General features: G+C 41.8%; 1 protein-coding gene across 13 annotated transcripts in view; it reads left to right on the top strand.

Annotated features, from left to right (window-relative positions):
* The window catches only part of atp2b2 (ATPase plasma membrane Ca2+ transporting 2), a 176049-nt gene that overhangs the window by 130231 nt on the left and 23825 nt on the right, over positions 1 to 21993 (top strand). For 11 of the 13 annotated variants that reach the window (XM_034295860.1, XM_034295855.1, XM_034295856.1 and 8 more), the window contains 7 exons: positions 524 to 565; positions 2219 to 2377; positions 2935 to 3149; positions 3491 to 3733; positions 15152 to 15286; positions 16675 to 16781; positions 18837 to 19071. In XM_034295860.1, coding sequence (XP_034151751.1) covers positions 524 to 565; positions 2219 to 2377; positions 2935 to 3149; positions 3491 to 3733; positions 15152 to 15286; positions 16675 to 16781; positions 18837 to 19071 — 1136 coding nt within the window. The remainder of the gene's footprint in view (positions 1 to 523; positions 566 to 2218; positions 2378 to 2934; positions 3150 to 3490; positions 3734 to 15151; positions 15287 to 16674; positions 16782 to 18836; positions 19072 to 21993) is intronic. The other 2 variants (XM_029124210.2, XM_029124218.2) reach the window with 1 other exon arrangement.

Below are 21993 nucleotides of genomic sequence, written 5' to 3'. Positions count from 1 at the left end.
TCAGGCCAGGCGATCATTTAATACACCTCATGTCAAATGGAAACTGCACAGGATTTAATGCAGTTCTTGTTTTTTATTCATGTTTATTCACAGCAATATTAAGATGTTTTTTTTCTGCTAGTGCTGTAGACATTCTCTCAAACCATAACATTTTCTTTAATTGAGAGTAACATCTCATTATTTGCAGATCTACTTTTATTATCAATTATCTATTCTAGGTATTTTCTAATAGTCACTAGTGAACCAAGAAAAACACAAAACAATTAGAGAGTACGATCAGACCACAGGTGACAAATTAGCTGACATCCCAACTACCCACACAGAAGCAATAATATTAGCTAATTAAAAAGCAGCTTTTCTTTCGTGTATGTATGTGACTGACATGACAGTGTTAAAATATAAAATCATTTCTCTGTCTTCCTTCTTAATTTATTTTCACTGTGATGTTTGTTCTGGTGATGATTGTTTGTTTCTTGTCTGCTTTGGTTCTTTGTGTTTTGTGTGTGATATGTCTCCATCGTAGGTAAAATGCAGGATGGGAATATCGAGAACAACCAGACTAAAGGTAACCTACTTCAACTTTCCCGCCGTTGTTTGGTTTGTTCTAACAAGGGTTGCAAAGATTCTTGGGAACATTCCTATATTTCCCAGGTTTTCCAGATATCCTGGATGGAAGGTTCCTGTGGTATAGAGCTCACATCCATACAGACTGAGACCTTAACTCTAAGGTTCCTGTGGTATAGAGCTCACATCCATACAGACTGAGACCTTAACTCTAAGGTTCCTGTGGTATAGAGCTCACATCCATACAGACTGAGACCTTAACTCTAAGGTTCCTGTGGTATAGAGCTCACATCCATACAGACTGAGACCTTAACTCTAAGGTTCCTGTGGTATAGAGCTCACATCCATACAGACTGAGACCTTAACTCTAAGGTTCCTGTGGTATAGAGCTCACATCCATACAGACTGGTGTTGGTCTTGTGTCTCAGTGTTGTCACCGTCTGCTGCTTGATAGCTGTCTAAGTTCTATGTGAGCAGGTTTGAAGGTCACTCATTCTCTCTCCCTCTCCCTTTCTTTGGTTAGTTCCTCTGAGAGTTTCCAGCTAAACTGCACTTGCAAAACAATGTGTTTGTTAACACAGTTGTCATAAATAGCTAGGAAACACTTACCTTTAAGTTGCTTAGACACAGGTTGATCAGGGGTTGGATTTACTCAGTTTTGAATACAGGCTTTTCCTCTGGGCTCAACATGCTTGTCATGGTACTAAGAAAAGTTAACCATGAGCAAATTGATCTTCAGCTGTTATAATACTGGAATAATACTGAATGTGTTCTACACGCAGAATAAAATATTATGATTCCTGTTTTATTGAAACCAACTCGGGAGGTCATTGATTGACTGTGGTGAGCAGTGTGTTTCGACTTGGACAACAATGATTTATTCACTAAATCTGTTCAGAACATTCTTTTGATTTATGTTGCACTGTATAAATTGAACGAAGGAACCTCTCCATGACAAAGCACCGTCAAACCCTTTTTCTATTTAGTGTCATTTAAAATGTGGATCTTTGGTTAAAAATGTTGATCTAAATGTTAAAATCATGATTTCCATGATTTCCTGATGTTGGTTCCTGTTGGAACCAACATCAGAACCTATTCCAGGGTGCAGTTGACAGTTATGTAACAGGAAACTGTTGAGTAGATAATGTTTATAAAGTATTTTGAAAGCACTTGCTTCCAAACAGATCTGTTTACTAGTATTCCTTAGCAGTTAAATTCCCGTCATGTTCAGGTTCATGAAGGAAAAAGCCCCCATCCACAGTGGTGACCAAATGATCAAAATTAGCAACATGGTTTGATGAAAACACACTGTGTCAGTCATCTCAACCCAGTGGAACCATCTGGACCAGTGGAACCATCTGGACCAATGTCTGAGACACGGTTTCCCACTCACCCTCCACAAATCATCAGATTATGGAACTTATGTGGCAGAAGGAGTTTTTCATCCCCCCCAGTATAGCCTCATCCTCTTGTAGAATTTATGGCTGTGCTGATTCACCTCTCGAGAAAAGTACGTATTTCTGACACTTTATGTGAAAGCTCATCCCATGTACTAACGGGCGTAAAGAATAACCTGTGCTGTGGGGTGTCCTATGCAGCCTAGACCACTGGGACATCCCATAATAACTGCTGTGTGTTCCTCTGGTCATTTCAGTGAAGAAGCAGGACGGAGCGGCTGCCATGGAGATGCAGCCTCTGAAGAGTGCAGAGGGGGGTGAGACGGAGGAGAAGAAGAAGACAAACGTCTCCAAGAAAGAGAAGTCTGTCCTCCAGGGGAAGCTGACCAAGCTGGCGGTTCAGATCGGCAAAGCTGGTACGTCAGATTAGCCTGGTGAACGTTGAATGGGCGAGTGTGGCAGAACCTTTGACTGGTACTGTATGTCATCATAGTCTGGAACAAGCTGCCAATGTATCAGGTCATCATATCATCAGAAATCACCAGAGGATATGGAATCATATCATCAGAAATCACTACAAGATATGTAATCATATCATCAGAAATCACCAGAGGATATGGAATCATATCATCAGAAATCACCAGAGGATATGGAATCATAAAATCACAAATCACAATATGATATGGAATCAAGTCGGCAGAAACCGAATGCTATGAAAATGTACTGGAGAATACATCAAACTGTGGATCTCAAACTGTATGCACTGCTGCATTATATTGAAGTACTTAATATCATACTGCATATTTCCCTTTTATACTAATTAAAAGTGGATGTATGGTAGTCATTATCATTTCTTAAACAAAATGTGTCCACCCTGGATGAGAGTGTCTGCTACATATCTGAAATGTAAATTAAGTGCCATGAGAGCGACTGGATGTTGACATCCTTGTCTTTGCGTCCTTCTTCCCCCAAGGCCTGGTGATGTCAGCCATCACAGTCATCATCCTGGTCCTGTACTTTGCAGTGGACAACTTTGTCCTGCAGAAGAGGCCTTGGCTGACAGAGTGCACTCCCATCTATGTCCAGTACTTCGTCAAGTTCTTCATCATCGGTGTCACCGTTCTGGTGGTGGCGGTCCCTGAGGGCCTGCCTTTGGCCGTCACCATCTCCCTCGCCTACTCTGTCAAGGTGGACACCCACACACATACACACACACACACACACACACACACACAGACGCACAGAGACGCACAAACACACAGACAAGCCTATCACAACTTTTTTGAATATTAGATTTGCATTTTGGTGCGAATTATGAAAGTACACATTTTAAGATCCCCATCTCATTGGTTTTACAGTAGGGTAGATTGTTACCTAAAGTGTATCACAGTAGATTGTTACATGTGTTTTACAGTAGATTGTTACATGTGTTTTACAGTAGATTGTTACATGTGATTTACAATATTTGAGATACATGAGGAGAGACACTGAATTGAAGCCCCTTAAAATGGTTGACATGTCCTCAACAGAAAATGATGAAGGACAACAACCTGGTGCGTCATCTGGACGCGTGCGAGACGATGGGCAACGCCACGGCCATCTGCTCCGACAAGACCGGCACACTGACCACCAACCGCATGACAGCCGTGGCATGCTACATCGGAGATGTTCACTACAAGGAGATACCAGACCCTGGAGTTCTGTCAAACAAGTCTCTGGACATACTCGTCAATGCCATCTCTCTCAACAGCGCCTACACCACCAAGATACTGGTAAGACTCTTAATCCACCACTAGATACTACCAAGTTCCTGGTTAGACCCTTAACCTACCACTAGATACTACCAAGGTCCTGGTTAGACCCTTAATCCACCACTAGATACTACCAAGGTCCTGGTAAGACTCTTAATCCACCACTAGATACTACCAATGTCCTGGTTAGACCCTTAACTTACCAGGGCTAAATACTTCTAAATACTGGTTAGATTACTTACCTATCCCATCTAAATACTTCCAAGATACTGGTTAGACCCTAAACATACCAGACCTAAATGCTTCCAAGATACTGGTTATAGAAATATTATATATAATTATCAACCCATTTGATTATTATCCACTTTGCAAATACAGTACACAAGGATTTGCCGATTCTGCTGATACCAGATTATGTTTGGTCCAGGCAATATAGCTTTTGCCAGGACAAAAATTGCCCCTACTTTCCACTAGGGGCAGTGTCAGGGCCTATTAATGTAAGTGTCAGGGCCTATTACTGTAAGTGTCAGGGCCTATTACTGTAAGTGTCAGGGCCTATTAATGTAAGTGTCAGGGCCTATTACTGTAAGTGTACTAGTGTGCAGCAGTAACCGCAGTAACAGCAGTATACAATATTGTGAAGTAGTATACAATATTGGGCAGTACCATCCAGTAGTGGGTGGTAGTATATAGTAGCATGAAGTAGTATACAGTACTGTGCAGTAGTATACAATAGTGTGCAGTAGTATACAGTATTGTAAAATGGTATACAATAGTTTGCAATAGTATAAAGCATTGTTAAGTAGTATACAGTAGTGTGAAGTAGTATACAGTATTGTGCAGTAGTGTGGCATAGTGTGTCACCTGGCCAACTCATCTCTTGATACTCATTGAGTATCTGGAACTGTTAGTGGCAATGGAAGAAACCAGAAACAAACGTTTTGTATTGGATACCTACAACATAACATCCCTTTGCCCAGTAAAGGGGATGTGGGGATTTTGGTCTATATTTGGTCTATACTATATTTTACACCTGTTTTTAAATGTTCTTTTAAGAAGCCCTGTTTGAATACCAATGAAACACTGGTATGGGAACCTCAGAGCTAATTCCCAGTGCCATCCTTTTGGCCTAGTGCAAATTAAAAGCTGAGCATTCATTAAACAGAATACCATAAAAAACATAAAGGTAATATGTGTGTGTGCGTGTTCTAAGTTAGAACTGTCCCCAGGTAATGATTGTGGCCCTGGCCCATCGTGATGCGCCAACACCATCCATGACACCATCCATGACACCATCCATGACACCATCCATGACACCATCCATGACACCATCCATGACACCATCCATGACATCCAGTTGCCAGATAAGTAGGCTGACGGATGAAGATACAATGTGTGTTTATTGTCCAGATGCTGCAAATATGATTGGCCGTGTGTGTTCAGCTATGTGCCTACTCAGAAGTGTGTGTATTCCAGTATATGTGTTAAAGTGTGTATTAATGACCCCACCCATGTAGCTGGTCACAGACAAGTTGTTTATCCAAAAAGGATTTTGCCATCGTCTGATTGGTCCAGGTCAGAATTAAATTGAAATCTAAAAATTGTTCTAAATGAATTACAAATACAAAATATTCCTGTAGTCAATTTGGTATTGTTACCTTTGGCAACAATTACAGCCATGAATCTATTAGGATAAGTCTCTACTAGCTTGACAAAGCAATTTTGGTCCATTCTTCTTTGAAAAATTGCTGAAGCTCTGTCAAGTTGGTTGGGGACCTATAGTGAACAACAGTTTAGTCTTTCCACATATTCACAATAGGATTGAGGCTTTGGCTGGGACAATCAAGGACATTCACAGACTTGTCACAAAGCCACTCAAGTGTTGTTGCAGCTGTGTCCTTTGGGTTGTGGTCATGCTATAACAAAAATCTTCACCCCAGTCTGAGGTCTGGTGCACTCTGGATCCGGTTTTCTTCCTCTTTTCCTTTGCTTCTTTCATCCTTCCCTCAACCTAACCTGTCACCCAGTCCCTGCCGCTGAGAAGCATCCCCATAACATGCTGCCGCCACCATGCTTGACAGTACAGATGATTTGCAGTGTTAGGCTTGCACCAAACATAGTGCTTAACAATAGCTACATTTTGGTAGAATTTTCTTCTATGCCTTCTATGAAACACTAGCGGAGAATTGATGTGTGTCTTTTTGCCACTCTGAGAGGAGGATACAAACCTGTACAAAAGATTGAACAAAAAGGCTACTTACATTTTGTTTAAAGGCTTTGTTGGTGTTTTAGTTGTGTTGTTGATGGTGCTGTTGTTTATGTTTTGGGGTTTGTATGTGTGTCTGTTGTTTGTAATGTTTGCTTAATTGTTGATGTTATATTTGGTGTAGTTTTTCTAGAGTCAGTAAAATGACTCATGAAATGTTCTGATGCAACACCTGATGAAAGGTGTTGCATCACCCAACCAACCTGCAACCCAACTGGAAACTATGTTTTCCACCTACAGTAGTACTGGACTGTCAGTTGTATCTTACAGAACAAACACATAAAAAAACATTTTGAATATATTTCTGAATGGGTTCATGTTTTCCATTGTTCATCAGTCTTACATGTAAACTACATACAGTGCTTCAGAGGATATTCAGTTCCTCACTCAAAACCTTCCTTTTCAACTTTTTTGGACACACCCCTGGGGGACCCCAGTGTCAGGAGCCGGGAGTTAAACAGAGGTCTGAGGACACACCCCTGGGGGACCCCAGTGTCAGGAGCCAGGAGTTAAACAGAGGTCTGAGGACACACCCCTGGGGGACCCCAGTGTTAAGAGCAGGGAGTTAAACAGAGGACTGAGGACACACCCCTGGGGGACCCCAGTGTTAAGAGCAGGGAGTTAAACAGAGGACTGAGGACAGGCTGTGTTAAGAGTTTCCTCAGGTCTCCACTGATTACCGCAGGCTCCCTAAGCAAAGAATGAAGAATGATCTAAGCTTGCATAAAGGCCCCAGGCTCCCCAGACTGCCGGAGAAACATCGATAATTGCTAGTTAATTAATGGAAATGACGTCAAAGAGGAGGGCCCTCGGTACTTTTCTTTACACACATCATTACACACTCGCAACAAAACCTACTCTTGCCAAGCAACAAAGAACAGCACCCCATAGAGGCCTCTGTACTTATTCAGTTCCTTCTTCCAACTCCATCCCCCAGAACCCTCTGCTTCCCCAGCACCAGGAAGACTCCCCTAAATGCCTCTGATCTTACTCTGTTCCCTGTTTCAACTCCCTCCCCCAGAACCCTTTGCTTCCCTAACTCCAGATGACTCCCCCAGGTACATCTGTTTTTATTCTGTTCCATCTTCCCACTCCATCCCCCAGAACCCTCTGCTTCCCCAGCACCAGGAACACTACCTCATACATATGCCTTTGTACTTGTTCTGTTCCTTCTTCCAACTCCATCCCCCAGAACACTCTGCTTCCCCAGCACCAGGAACACTACCTCATACATACACCTTTGTACTTGTTCCTTCTTCCAAGCACAACCTCCAGCAGAATTTGTTTCCCTCTGCCATGATGCTAAGGGCCCCATCATAAAGGAGGATAAGGATCAGGAGATTTTACTTGCATTGTTTTTTAATCATGTATTGCTATGTTGATGTGTGAGGCTTACTTGATCTGATTTAGGTGTGTAAATGCTTAGGTTGTTTTAAGTGCATGGATTGAAGTGTGTTGAATGTGACTCAGGCCTGTTGTCCCTGTTGTCAGTAGGCAGCGCAGTGTGTTCAAAATAAATCTGGGACCTGAAAACTAGCTCAGAACTCAGATGTGGGAATAACCACAGAATGTGAATCCAGATATCATGGAGTTACATTTTTCTCCGTTACATGCACTTGTGAAGCTAGCTCTCTCCCAGTGAAGATTGCCAACTTCCTAAGGAACTTCCATCAGCCTTCATATAGAGAAAATGTGAATACATTTTAAGGTGACAATGTCTGTTTAAGGTCAGCTGATGTATTCTCCTGCATATATAATCTTCATTGAAAAATGCCTCACCAATAGAAAAAACATTCTGTCCCCTCCATATTTCCAGTTAATGATGTTAAACCTGAAAACAATAGATTCAATATTCTCTGTCTACAACCCCAGCATTTGGATGAATTATGTCCAATGTAGCATTAGACATTTTGTAGAGATTGGAGGTATGTTACTCATTTTCAGATTGTTTAGCTTTGGAATCATAAAATTCCTTGACTTATTTTTCGGACTTTCTGTAAGGAATTTGGTGATGGTTAGCATAGCAACAGGGTCACTCACTATGGCAACCTGAATGTGATTGTTCAATAGTCTGCTGGGTGGAGAGTTAAGATTTCCTCCACTTCTTGACACTGAGATTCCTATCTCCATTTTCAAAGTATTTCTGATACAAATTTGTGAACAATGACCACTGTTAAGGTGGAGACAAGCATCTTATCATAATGTAGTGCATCTTTGGGACCATCTTTATAACAGCATATTATGTAATCACTTGTGTGGTGTGACTCACTGTTGCCCCTGATCGAGAGACTCTCTGGCGGAGTTTGAGAGGTTCAGAACGACTGCAAGCGAGTCTCAAATAACCTTGCATCATAAATATATATATTTTTTTGTGGATTTATACATGATACGTTACAGTTATGATCCTCTCAAACACGGCCTCTCCTAAAACCACCTTCAAATAATTAAATTCACTATGATATCCCCTCAACAACTCTTTCTTCCAATGAACCCTGTACAAAAAACAAAATAATTCAGTTTGGCAACCCTAGAGCAATTCCTCCACCACACAACTTGTGAATGCCTGTGTGTTACGGATTATAAGAACTGCTTGACAACATTGTCATGTTGATTTGATCTTTGTTTGCTGTAAGAAACCAGTTTCAATAGAAGTACCTTCCCTAACTTCAAGCATTGATGTCCCTCAATGTAGGCAGTTCTAATATAATTTAGCAAGTCCTGCTTCCTGATGTGTTATAACACAGTGTTACTTGATCTGGGATTAAAATGGAACCGTATTCCCTATAAGATTTGTGTGCTAATGTCAAGCATGGTGTTAGTCTTGTTAAAAAATACATAGTGATACTTTGTTATCCTCTGTGATGATCTCCTCCTTATTTGGTTTGCCTCTGAGTCGGGTTTCAAGTCATCGCTACCCCGTTGACCTTTTAATCGCCTCGGGTTGCAAGGTGTTTGCCCTCCAGTCAAAAGGTTGCCAGTTTGACTCCTCGACTGGGCACTGGAAAAATATGTTGTTGCGACTGACCTGAGAACTAGAGTGACGTTCCACTCCTGACAACAACACTGACATGGTCATTAAAGTTGAATTGTGATGTCATGTAGTATCCTATATCAGGGTGAATCATTGATGACTACAGATACGTCACCAGTGAATTTTGTATCAGTAATGTGACTTCTTCCAAAACAGACCATGTTGTTTCAAGGGTGTGACTACAGCCAGACCAGACCATGTTGTTTCAGTGGTGTCTATGTCAAGAGTAGACCGTATTGTGTCAGTTGTGTGAGTATATCCAGACCAGAGCTTATTGTGTCATTGGGGTAACTATATCAAGAACAGACCATATTGTGTCAGTGGTGTGACTATATCCACAACAGACCATATTGTGTCAGTGGTGTGACATTGTCCTGACCAGACCATATTTTTTCAGGGTGTGACTTTATCCCGACCATGTTTTGTCAGTGGTGTGACTAGATCCAGACCAGATCATGTTGTATCATAACTTCATTTGGGAGAGGGAGTCATGAAAAATGGACAGTAGATCCCAAGCATAGTGACAGGAGACAGAGGACAGGTAGAAAGACAGACAGACAGACACCTAGGTGCTAGCTAGTACAGTACTGTGCTGCCTGAAGCCTGATCCGTTTTGCTTCGGATGACTCACAGCTGAGAATAAAATGTGATTTCCGGGGGCATGATAGCATGGTGTGACATCCCTCGAGGAATTTCATTTCGACAGTGACAGATTTCAGCCCAGCCTGACTGCTCTGAGTCAACTGACAGAGCAGTCAGAAATATAAATGTGATAACCGTCGAGAGAGCTGACACCTGCAATTGTCACAATACCTGGTCTCAGATAGTGCTTTAAGTTATTTCAAATAATGTACCTGTGATTGATTTAGCTTGTGTGAAATAGGACAAGTTTACCATCCTGTCCCATCTGTCACTATAAGCACATTAGAGCACATTAAAAGTTAATGGTTTACACTGGTTGCAAAACGTGAAATCACCTTATTTAAAAGAAACTGCACTCTCAGATCACAATCCCAATCAAAATGAAGTTCAGGTGTGGAGCAGGTCATATGACTAAAATCAGACATCACTAAACCAACATTTGTAGTGCACCTTTTATTATGTATTAATATTATTCAGATATTTGTTTGTGGTCATAAAGGATTGCATACATGCCGTGACAGTGGAAACATCAGATGCATTCCCAGTGGACAAGCAGTGGCTGTATTTACATTGACACAATGCAAAAATATCTTGTGTATCTGATAATACTTGATAAATTAGAAGGACACAAGGGCACAAGGGTTGAGCTCAGATAAACCTGTTAAAATGTACGGTCTGGTTAATACGGTGTTTGACCCCAGGTCTTTGAAGTGCATTTATTTGGTAATCACTCCTAGCCTCCACAGTGTCTCCATTATCATCCTTCATTTCTGTGCTTTTTTAAATTGAAAGAATCTCTTTTCATTAAATCTGTAAATTGCCTCCATGGGGACAGGATGGTCTGTGGTGTGGGCGCGTTGCTAATGCTTGGTGCTTACATTTCACAGGTTAGAGATAGTTTTCTTTGAGAGGTGCCTTGATTCAAACAGGGTACAGTCACAGGCTGTATCTAGGTCAACAGCCACTTCAACCCGATTTGGCGCTGTTACACTGTTGCCTGGGTTTTTGTGACGGCGTGCCGTGTCACTGGTGCGTTTTGGCTAGCTGGCCACCACCGGGACAGTGGACTACAACACATGGTCCTCTCCAACAGTGTCAGTGTCTGTCAGTCATTCTCACTGCTCTCCAAGTATGTGTGTGTGTGCATTTGTGTGTGTGTGTGTGTGTGTGTAGGAGGTGGGTGAGTGTGTGTGTGTGTCTTTGTGCTGGTGTGTGTGTGTGTGTGTAGGAGGTGGGTGTGAGTGTGTGTGGGTGTGTGTGTCTGTGTGCTGGTGTGTGTGTGTGTGCGTGTGTAGGAGCTGCTTGCATGTGTGGGTGTGTGTGTGTGTGTGTGTAGGAGGTGTGTGTACAGCATGTTTGTAAGATGAGTAGGATATCAAAACACGCTCGCGGGAATGTAAAGATAAGGCTCCTGTTCTTATCTTCACCAACCATCACCAGCCACAGGGACATGGAGGAGGAGCTGTCAGAGGAGACCCGGCATTCTGGGTAGTGATGAAACGATCGCTAATGGTCCTCTGTCTCCAGGGAATCATTCCTCAGATTAATGGCTTTCATCCATGCCAGAACTTCTCCGCTTTGCTCCAGAACCATATTGTCTGTGCTGTTTAGACACTCCAGCCATGGATCTCCAAGTCCTTTCACCGACCTCTTTCTTTCCTCCTCTTGGTGAGACATGCAGCCAGGCAACTCAGGGATGTCAAACTTACAGGAATACTGCAAATGTTTGTGGGTAACTGATACAGACTATTCCATTTGCTGTTACTTTTAATTGCTTATTTACTGCAGCAGGTAATCTGTTTGGGGAAACACTATACCTAGCTCAAAAGACAGAGGAATAAATAATTATGCAATACATAAAAATCGAGTAATTATCCAGGAACACTCTGATTTTAAGGGTTTTCGCTGAGTGTTCTCTTAGTTAATTCTTTGCTAGTTATACACACTAAGGAAACCACAGGGGCTGCTATGCTAGATCTACACTTATTGGTTAGTGTTTTGGAAACTCCTATTCTTGAGCTGTAATGGATATATTTAATCTAACATTCATTTCAGTGGTCATCCCTATGGTCTAGAAAATCTGCTAATTTTCTCCCACTGCATAAGGGTGGAGACACTGGTGTGCTTTTTAATGATCACCCAATCTCTAAATTGAAAATTGCATTTTGAACGGATTTCAATCTGGTTTTACACCTGGGCACACTACTATCAAAGCAACTACTCTGGTTGGAAATGATATTGTCAAAGCCTTTAAGGAAATTAAGCAGTGTTGCTTTGTTGTTTGTTGACCTGTCAAAGGTGTTCAATTCAGTGGATCACTCAATCTTATTGATAAGGCTGTCTTCATTGGGCCTAGCCAAGGACACTTGCCTCTGGTTTAAAAATTGCCTTAGTGACAGAACTATTGTAGCTTGTTGAATTATATGTTAATTTCAGTGGTGCCGACAACTGTTTTATTTTTGGAGAAAGAAAAACCAGGATAAAATAGGACTCAGGAAATTAAAGGATAGACAAATAGAGGAAAAGGGAGGAGAGGAGAAGATGGGAGAGGAGGTAGGAGGTAGGAGAGGAGAGAGGAGGTAGGAGTGGGGAGGAGAAGGGAGAAAAGATGAGAAAGAAGAGGATTGTGCCTCAGGATGGGAGGACGGGGAGAGAGGAAGCACGGAATGCCATGCCTCCCCTCGGCATATGTCGCTAACTGTTGGACACCCTAGCAAAGCCCCTAGCGACCGCAGAGACACTGAGGAGAGGGCAGCTGTTCCCCTGACACAGCCAGGCGATCCTCGTCCAACTCCTCTTGTTTGGCCCGGAGGAATACGTCATGGCCCACCACAGGAGTCCCCGAGGACTGGATGTCGAGACAAAGGGCCATGTCTCTATCTGTTGGATGTCCCCTGGACTTCATCAGTGTACCACACTGTGTGTGTGTGTCTGTGTGTGTGTGTGTGCGTGCGTGCGTGTGTGTTTGTTTGATCTAGGTCCAACAATACTATGGGGAATGAAAGTTCCTGCTAGAAGGTTTTGTGATCTAATGGGATGTGTCATACCCATTACCCAGGCACATCCAACACACACTTTTTAACACAACCCAGACACATCCAACACAACACACCCTTTTAAAACCACCTAGACACATCCAACACAACACACCTTTTAAAACCACCCAGACACATCCAACACAACACACCCTTTTAACACCACCTAGACACATCCAATATAACAAACCTTTTAACATGACCCAGACACATTTAACACAACACACCTTTTAACACCACCCAGACACATCCAACACAACACAATCCAGCTTTTAAATACGACCCAGACACATCATCACAACACGTCTTTTCACACAATCGGACTCATGCTCTAACAGGGCATGCAAATGGATAATTCGATTTGAATGGTTTATGGCATTAGTAGGAAAGGAACAGTGAACATCCTCAGCAACATACGTTTCTATACTTGTGCAGGGAAATAAATATTAATTATTGTTTTGTGTTCTTTTATTTGTCTTTGGTCATCTGATATTTATCTAATTCAGACATTTCCAAAATAAACATAGGCTACTTGAGTGATAGAGAAAGAGACAGAGAAAAGATGTAAAGAGCATGGAGAGGTAGAGAGAGAATGGAGAGGTAGAGAGAGAATGGAGAGGTAGAGAGAGAATGGAGAGGTAGAGAGAGAATGGAGAGGTAGAGAGAGAATGGAGAGGTAGAGAGAGAATGGAGAGGTAGGGATTGAACCCCTCCTAACTGTCTGTCTGTTCCTGTCTGCCTGTTCCTGACAGTGCCTTCATGTCTTCTTCACATTACTCTGTCTAACTGCAGGTTGCCAACTATTTCCATGGCAACCACAGAGAACTGTTATACAGGCCTACTTAAATGACAGAGAGGGGGGAGAGAGGGGGGGAGAGAAGGGAGGAGACATAAAGAGAGGATGAGGAAGAAACAGAAGGAGAGAGTGAGAGAGAACGAAAAGCAAGAATGAGAGAGACAGAAGCCAAAGAAGAGAGGAAATAAAGAGAAAGACAGGCAAAAACAGAGAGACAGTCAAACCTGACAGATGCTTACCTACCTACCTACCTCAGAAATGCATGTATTTTTAAGCCTGCATAGTCTTGCTCATTCAGACACAGTAACAATGACTTCATAGACTGAACCAACAGTTATACTGCCTTTAAAGACAGAGACAATACTATTCATCTCCCCAATAAAAATGTACATTTGCATTTATTTCAATATTGTGATGTTTCTTTGTAATTCATCTCTACCTAAGCTATTTTTAAAGCTGCCTGGTAAATGATATATTGTCTTACCATTTCTGTCTATTTTGTATAAATTAATAGACTCCACCTTGTAATCATACTTGAATCCCAAAAAGATAGCAAGCACTAATTAGAACAGATTTTCCAGGAAATGTCTTGGTCATTGATTGGTTGCAATAATTCTGGTATGTAGAATGTTTGCTTTTGAATGAAATATAATATAATCATTTGAATACTTGTAACACTTGTAACACTTGTTCACTGAAAATCCGACATGACAATTCAACTAGTGACAGAGCAGAGCAATCCATTTAAAGCAAACAAGCTATCTAAAAAAAACAAATTTGCTGTGTATTGTTTATTGCTGTACCTGCATGCAGTTCACACTCTCATGATAGAACTGTACCAAAAAGGTATTCTGAAATGTTCATGCTATTTAAGGGGAATATACACAGCAGTGTACCGGACACTTATGGGGTGGCATGTAGTGGAAGATTGATTGTTCAAGTTCACCAAATTAGCCAGTGGCTATTAAGCCAATTTCTGCAGGTATTATGTATAGTTTATGGAAGGACAAGTGTAAAGCAAGGTTCCACCAGACATTTCCTGAATTTGTGCGAAAATATCTGGGAAAGAGGAAACTTGGTCATTGACATCCACAACTGAGGGGACGCTTCACTTTAAATAAAAGAAAGCTGCTATACTGTTTGCATTTAATGGCAGCTTCAAAGCTCAAGAATCTCCAAGGTTTGGTACTCGATGGCTGACCTGTTTATTCTATGCTTTAAGTTAATATAAAAAGAAAACTATTTGCTTTTGGCTGGTTTCTGGTATAACAGGCAGGATGTCACAATGACAGGATGCTGACGTCAAGGCAACTTCACTGAAGTGCAAGAACATCTGCTAAAGGATGAAAAATGTCTAATGAATACATGTAGCGATTCCCTCAATGACATTGTCATGCATTGCAAAGCAAGGTTCAGAATCACTTATCTTGATCACACAGTGAAGAGTTGTTGAATTTTCTGTGGATCTGGGAACTTATATCCAGGCAATATCCAACACACTTCGGTAACATGGCAGATTCTCTTATTAACAGCAGAGTGCATACTTTGTAGCTTTATTTTTCACCTGTGGGAATGGAACCCACAACCCTGAGGTCCCAGATGCCCAACGCTGCCAGCCAAGTCACACGTGATGACTTGCATTGTGTTGCTTGTGTCTCCATCTCCACAGCCTGCCACCAAGGAGGGGGGCCTGCCCATGCAGGTCGGCAACAAGACAGAGTGTGGTCTGCTGGGCCTGGTGCTGAAACTCAAGAGGGACTACCAACCCATCCGCAATCAGATCCCCGAGGAGAAACTCTACAAGGTGCGCTGGGCTCTTCATTATCAGGGTCATTTATTACTGTGCTTTTGTTTTGCTTTCTTTAACTTCTGCAGATTTATTGTGTTACACGTTTAAACAAGTAAGCCGATTGTGAACCAATTGTCCTTTACAATGACGACCATGATAATGGCAGTCATGGAGATGATAATGGCAGTCATGGAGATGATAATGGCAGTCATGGAGATGATAATGGCGGTCATGGAGATGATAATGGCAGTCATGGAGATGATAATGGCAGTCATGAAGATGATAATGGCAGTCATGGAGATGATAATGGCAGTCATGGAGATGATAATGGTGGTCATGGAGATGATAATGGCAGTCATGGAGATGATAATGGCAGTCATGGAGATGATAATGGCAGTCATGGAGATGATAATGGTGGTCATGGAGATGGTAATGGCAGTCATGGAGATGATAATGGCAGTCATGGAGATGATAATGGTGGTCATGGAGATGATAATGGCAGTCATGGAGATGATAATGGCAGTCATGAAGATGATAATGGCAGTCATGGAGATGATAATGGCAGTCATGGAGATGATAATGGCGGTCATGGAGATGATAATGGCAGTCATGGAGATGATAATGGCAGTCATGAAGATGATAATGGCAGTCATGGAGATGATAATGGTGGTCATGGAGATGGTAAAGGTGGTCATGGAGATGGTAATGGCAGTCATGGAGATGGTAAGGGTGGTCATGGAGATGGTATTGGTTGTCATGGAGATGGTAAAGGTGGTCATGGAGATGGTAAAGGTGGTCATGGAGATGGTAATGGCAGTCATGGAGATGATATGGCGGTCATGGAGATGGTAAGGGTGGTCATGGAGATGGTAATGGTTGTCATGGAGATGGTAAAGGTGGTCATGGAGATGGTAATGGCAGTCATGGAGATGGTAAGGGTGGTCATGGAGATGGTATTGGTTGTCATGGAGATGGTAATGGCAGTCATGGAGATGGTAAGGGTGGTCATGGAGATGGTATTGGTTGTCATGGAGATGGTAAAGGTGGTCATGGAGATGGTAAAGGTGGTCATGGAGATGGTAATGGCAGTCATGGAGATGATATGGCGGTCATGGAGATGGTAAGGGTGGTCATGGAGATGGTAATGGTTGTCATGGAGATGATAATTGTGGTCATGGAGATGAGGATGATCTTAATTTTTTCTAATTCAGTCTTCAATTAAGCATTCAATTCAGTTTTCAATTAGCTGCCGCCAATGCAGAAGTTGCTCTTGACAGTAATAATGTTTCTGTTTGTTTTTATGTCAATCATCATGAGATGAAGCCTCACTCAAATTTCCATATTGTGTTAACAACAAAGCTTAAAGTTCTGTAACTTCTAATTCTAAATTTTAATTCCAACAGGTGTACACCTTCAACTCAGTCAGGAAATCCATGTCCACTGTCATCAAACTACCAGAAGGCGGTTTCCGGATGTACAGCAAGGGAGCCTCTGAGATTGTTCTCAAGAAGTTAGTACTTTATCCCAAATGCTTCCCTTATTAGTTTCATTTTCCATTTTAGCAAACACTCTTATCCATAGTAACTTACAGTTAGGAAATTCAAGTACATTTTACAAAACTAAGTAACCATAGGGCAAATCAAGAGTATAAGTGCAAGCGTTAGTATTGTCTGTATTAAGTATTGCGGACAACCGAGCCTCTGACATCATATTCCGGACATTATGTGCTCACAGCTGATCCTGATAACAGGTTCCATGATGAATATTGGTTTGTCTTCCGTTTACTGCCTCCAAAACCAAGGAAAGGGTCTGTCCAATACTCTCCAATCCTCTCACCTACCCCCATCTACTTTTACAGTTCTGAGATCAATTACAATCCTCTCTGAGAGCCTTTGAAGCTAAGGATGGATTTGAAGGATTGGTTTCAATTTTGCAAGTATTGGATTTATGATGATGTTAATCATTCATGTACTCAAGGCTTTAGCCTTTTCTGCCAGGCTTTTAACGAGTGGCAGTACAACTTGGAATGAGTTGTACAACTACATATTTATTATTTAAGTTATTTGGTTGATGTTCTTTTCCAGAATGACATATGTAATATAACCATACTGTATATCACAGTCAAATCAAGTACATTATCCCAAAGTAATTCCTAGTTGGTAAATACAAGTGCATTTCTGTACGTGTTGCTGTTTGCTATTTCAGTGTAATGGGTAAAGTATTATTCAGAAGCATAAAGAATGTCTGCAAAGAAAATCAGCCTCTCAGGGTTGTCCGTATGTCTGGGCCAGTAAAGAACGATTTATCACCAAAAACAATTCACCAGGCGAGAGACACGAGCTCTCCATATCATATTCCCTGACCGGCCAATGTTTTGGCTTAGTTCCACATAACCACTGCTGGGCTGGGTTTCATTCCCTCAAGGTCCCACTGTGGGCAGTGGGGGGGCATATAAGGGGTCTATCACCCATCAGGCCTTGTGTGGAAGACATGACAACCGTGATCACAACTGCACACCTGCTGGGAAAACTTTAAAATAACTTAAAGTGGGCCAGAATGAAAATAGAAGCATGTCAAGGAGTATCACCATATCTCTGGCAAAAAACACGGAAAATGGCCCATCATTCCATTTGGGTTCAGCACCAGCAACCCTCCCACACATTGTGAGGGGATGCTAAGTCATTGTCCTGTAGACCTGGGGAGTACAGTTTACCTTTGGCAGTGGTTCTTGAAACCGAGTGAAGCGCTATCGATGCCTCCCAGAGCATCTAATGTGTGCCCAGTGGAATCTGGCTGTGGTGGATCTTCACAGGTTGCTGAAATGAGTAGGTATTGGCTGAAGAGGAAAGTCCCTGCTTGGCCACAAGACTGGGTTTCTGGGACTTCTGGGATTCCAGCGGTGTTATGGGCCTGGTAACAAACAATCCAAGATGGAAGCTGTTAACTTGAAACCCCTAATGAAATATTTCCCTTATCCCCATCTCAACAGGTTACAGTACTTTAGGAGTTATAGCATAATTTATTGTGTAATCATAACTAACAGAAAGTGTACTCTGGAAACCATCTGCACTAAAACACTTTCAAGCTAGCTCCATAACTCAGAGCCAACCGCTGTTCAGTGGGATTGGAAGGCAGCTCTTCATATGATACTTCAGTCTGCCTTAACAGTCTTTACTGTACATTTCTGTCTGCCAGAAGAACATAACGACTCAACTGCATCAGACAAGACGTCTGCCGTTTCAGTCTGTTAATGTGTTTTTCCATGGTATATGCGCATATTTTAATTGTAGCTTACTGATGCAGTTCATAACCAAGTAACAGTGCTACTGTCCCTGGGTTTCAGAAGCTATGCACTTGTTTCTCTTTGTCTCAACATTTGTCAAGCAGGTTACTGCTGACACTAAAATGTTAGCACAAGGGATTTAAATGTCCTGTTCTGTGTAATCAGACACCCTTTCCACTTGTAGACATATTACTGTAGATTATTATTAAGGAATTATGAGGTCAACTTACCCCCTGAACTATAACCTCTGACCTCTCACTTCACCCCCTCTGTCTCTCTCAGGTGCACTAAGATTCTGAATGCGGAGGGCGAGCCGAGAGTTTTCCGTCCACGCGACAAGGACGAGATGGTAAAGAAGGTCATCGAGCCCATGGCATGTGATGGGCTGCGGACCATCTGTGTGGCGTACCGAGACTTCCCAGCCGACCCAGAACCCCTCTGGGACAACGAGAATGACATCCTCAATGAGCTGACGGCGGTGTGTGTGGTTGGCATAGAGGACCCCGTCAGACCAGAGGCAGGTGGAGTGTGTGTGTGTGTGTGTGTGTGTGTGTGTGTGTGTGTGTGTGTGTGTGTGTGTGTGTGTGTGTGGTTGGCATAGAGGACCCTGTCAGACCAGAGGCAGGTGGAGTGTGTGTGTGTGTGTGTGTGTGTGTGTGGTTGGCATAGAGGACCCCGTCAGACCAGAGGCAGGTGGAGTGTGTGTGTGTGTGTGTGTGTGTGTGTGTGTGTGTGTGTGGTTGGCATAGAGGACCCTGTCAGACCAGAGGCAGGTGGAGTGTGTGTGTGTGTGTGTGTGTGTGTGTGGTTGGCATAGAGGACCCCGTCAGACCAGAGGCAGGTGGAGTGTGTGTGTGTGTGTGTGTGTGTGTGTGTGTGTGTGTGTGTGTGGTTGGCATAGAGGACCCTGTCAGACCAGAGGCAGGTGGAGTGTGTGTGTGTGTGTGTGTGTGTGTGTGTGGTTGGCATAGAGGACCCTGTCAGACCGGAGTCAGATGGAGTGTGTGTGTGTGTGTATGTGTATGTTTGTGTGTCTGCATGCTCCGGATGCAAGAAACACCCTGTCATAGGTCATGGGTCATGGCGTTGTATGAACAGGTATTCCTGTACCATTGTGTTATCCATAATGAAGTTCGATGCTGTCGATGCTGTAGAATTAGTGCTGTATGTTTTATTTAAAAACTGTTAGTATTTTTTACTTCCGAATAGTATATTGTTTTGGAAGATAAAGCAAAGCCGTCCTCCACTCTGCCTCTCCTGTTACTCCACACACCAGATCCCCAGAATCGTGTCCATCAGACACACTTGGCTCAACATTGTCTTATAGGTGTTTATTTTGAAGGTCCATGTCCCTTGAGTTCTAAAATATGTTCTAGCAGTGCAGGAATTGTGCCTCCATGCAGTGTCACTATTTTAGGATGTGCTGTACAGCAGACGTCTGATTGAAAGGACATTATAATGGGTTGAGATGTGGTCTCCTGAGAGCGTGAAGGGATATGTTATGATGGTTTGCTGTAGAGACTTGTCCTCAACTGACAGTTTTCTCCGCTCCTTGCAGACAAGCAGACTTAAGAAACACACTGTACTCCTGCATTATTCACCCTTCTTTTACCGCTCTCGCTCTCTCACTTCCAATTAATCCCTCTACATTTTTCTCTCTCAGTCTGTTTCTGTCCCTTTTTCTCCCTCGTTTTCTCCATCTCTCTTCAAGCGTTTCCCACTGTTTCTCTTTCACTCTGTCTGTCTCTCTTTCTTCACCCCCTCGCTCTCTCTCTCTGTCCAGAGGCTTGCTGTGTAATTGTCCGATGCTTGGAGGTGACTGCATGTGAGTTACATTGTCTGCAGAACAGAAGTACAGAAAAACTAAATAAAAATATAGAACCAAAGAACAGTGTTTACAACCATTAAGCTTTATTAAATTATGAATATTTATCTATACACTTATACTACTATTATTTTGTGGATTAACATAGTATGTGCAAGTACTTTATGTAATACATTTTTTAAACACAGAATGTCATTAGATAAGAGGATCTGCTAAATGACTAAATTAAATGTAAGTGAAAAAAATGAATTTTACAGTACATTTACATTTTATTTATTTAGCTGATTCTCCTATCTAGAGTAGCATACACGCATTATTGATTACATTCATTTATGACCTGTAGTACTTTAATAATTGTGGTACTATTCATAATAATACTAATGTTATTATTAATAATGTTAATAATGAGCATGTTAAGAATTATAACATAAATAATGAGCATGTAAATAATTATATTAATAACGATCATGTTAAGGATGATAACGTTAATAATGAGAATGTTAATAATGAAAATATTAAGAATGAGAATGTTAAGAATGAGAATGTTAAGAATGATAATGTTAATAATGATCATGTTAATATAATAATATTTATAATGATCAGGTTAAGAATGATCATGTTTATAATGATAATGGAATGAGCCATAATGACACTAGGTTGCAGGTTTAGCCAGACCCCTCATGACCACACCCATGTCGGCTGGAGAACCCAAAACACTTGTTTAACAAGTACACCCATGTTGGCTGGAGAACCCAAAACACCTGTTTAACAAGTACAACCATGTCGGCTGGAGAACCCAAAACACTTGTTTAACAAATACACCCATGTTGGCTGGAGAACCTCAAACACTACCAGGTTACTTCATGCCGTTTGTCCAACATTTACATTGACAAATGTCATTGTCATTGTTTTATTCTCTCCCTCTCCTCACCTCCCCTCTGTATTACATTATTTCAGTACATTATCCGCAGAGCAAATTAGAATTAATTCAACATCTGCACTGAAATGTCTATTTCTCCAAGATAATTGGGTTGAATGGAAACCAGACTATACTAGCCTAGTACAAAGGGCTAATGATGTGATGACAGGATGGAAATGTGATTATCCACTATTGTTTGTGTGTGCTTGTGTGTCAGCAGCTGTGTATCTGAAACAACAAATGAACTGTGCAAAAATAGTCACTTTATTTCTTTTTGAAGGAATGGATGTTATCTCTGCATGGAAGTGAGAATGAAACGGCTTTGTTTTTCAGCAGCGTTTTAACTCCAGCAGAAGGATGGATGCCATTAGCCAGAAGCTGTAATAAATGTACAGATGAGAATGTACTATACATCCATTCTGTGAAGCAAAGTTTTTTACTCAGCTACCAAACAGATTATGGTTAAGGCAATGAAATATACCCAGATAGAGGGTTTTAGAGACAGGGGGAGAAAGGAGTGAGTGAAACAAGAGATGGAGAATGTAAATAGTCAAATAGTGAGACAAGAGAGAAAGAGGAGTGAGACAGAAAAAGTGAGTTGTAGGAGAGATGATAAAGTGTACATGAATCCAGGAGTATCTTTAGTGATTACACTGAGAAACCAGGAGTATCTTTAGTGATTACACTGAGAAACC

The sequence above is a fragment of the Esox lucius genome, chromosome 2 (genome assembly GCF_011004845.1).
Source record: "Esox lucius isolate fEsoLuc1 chromosome 2, fEsoLuc1.pri, whole genome shotgun sequence".
Taxonomy (NCBI): domain Eukaryota; kingdom Metazoa; phylum Chordata; class Actinopteri; order Esociformes; family Esocidae; genus Esox; species Esox lucius.
The sequence above is the reverse complement of the archived record's forward strand: the minus strand, read 5'-3'. Positions and strand labels throughout refer to the sequence as shown.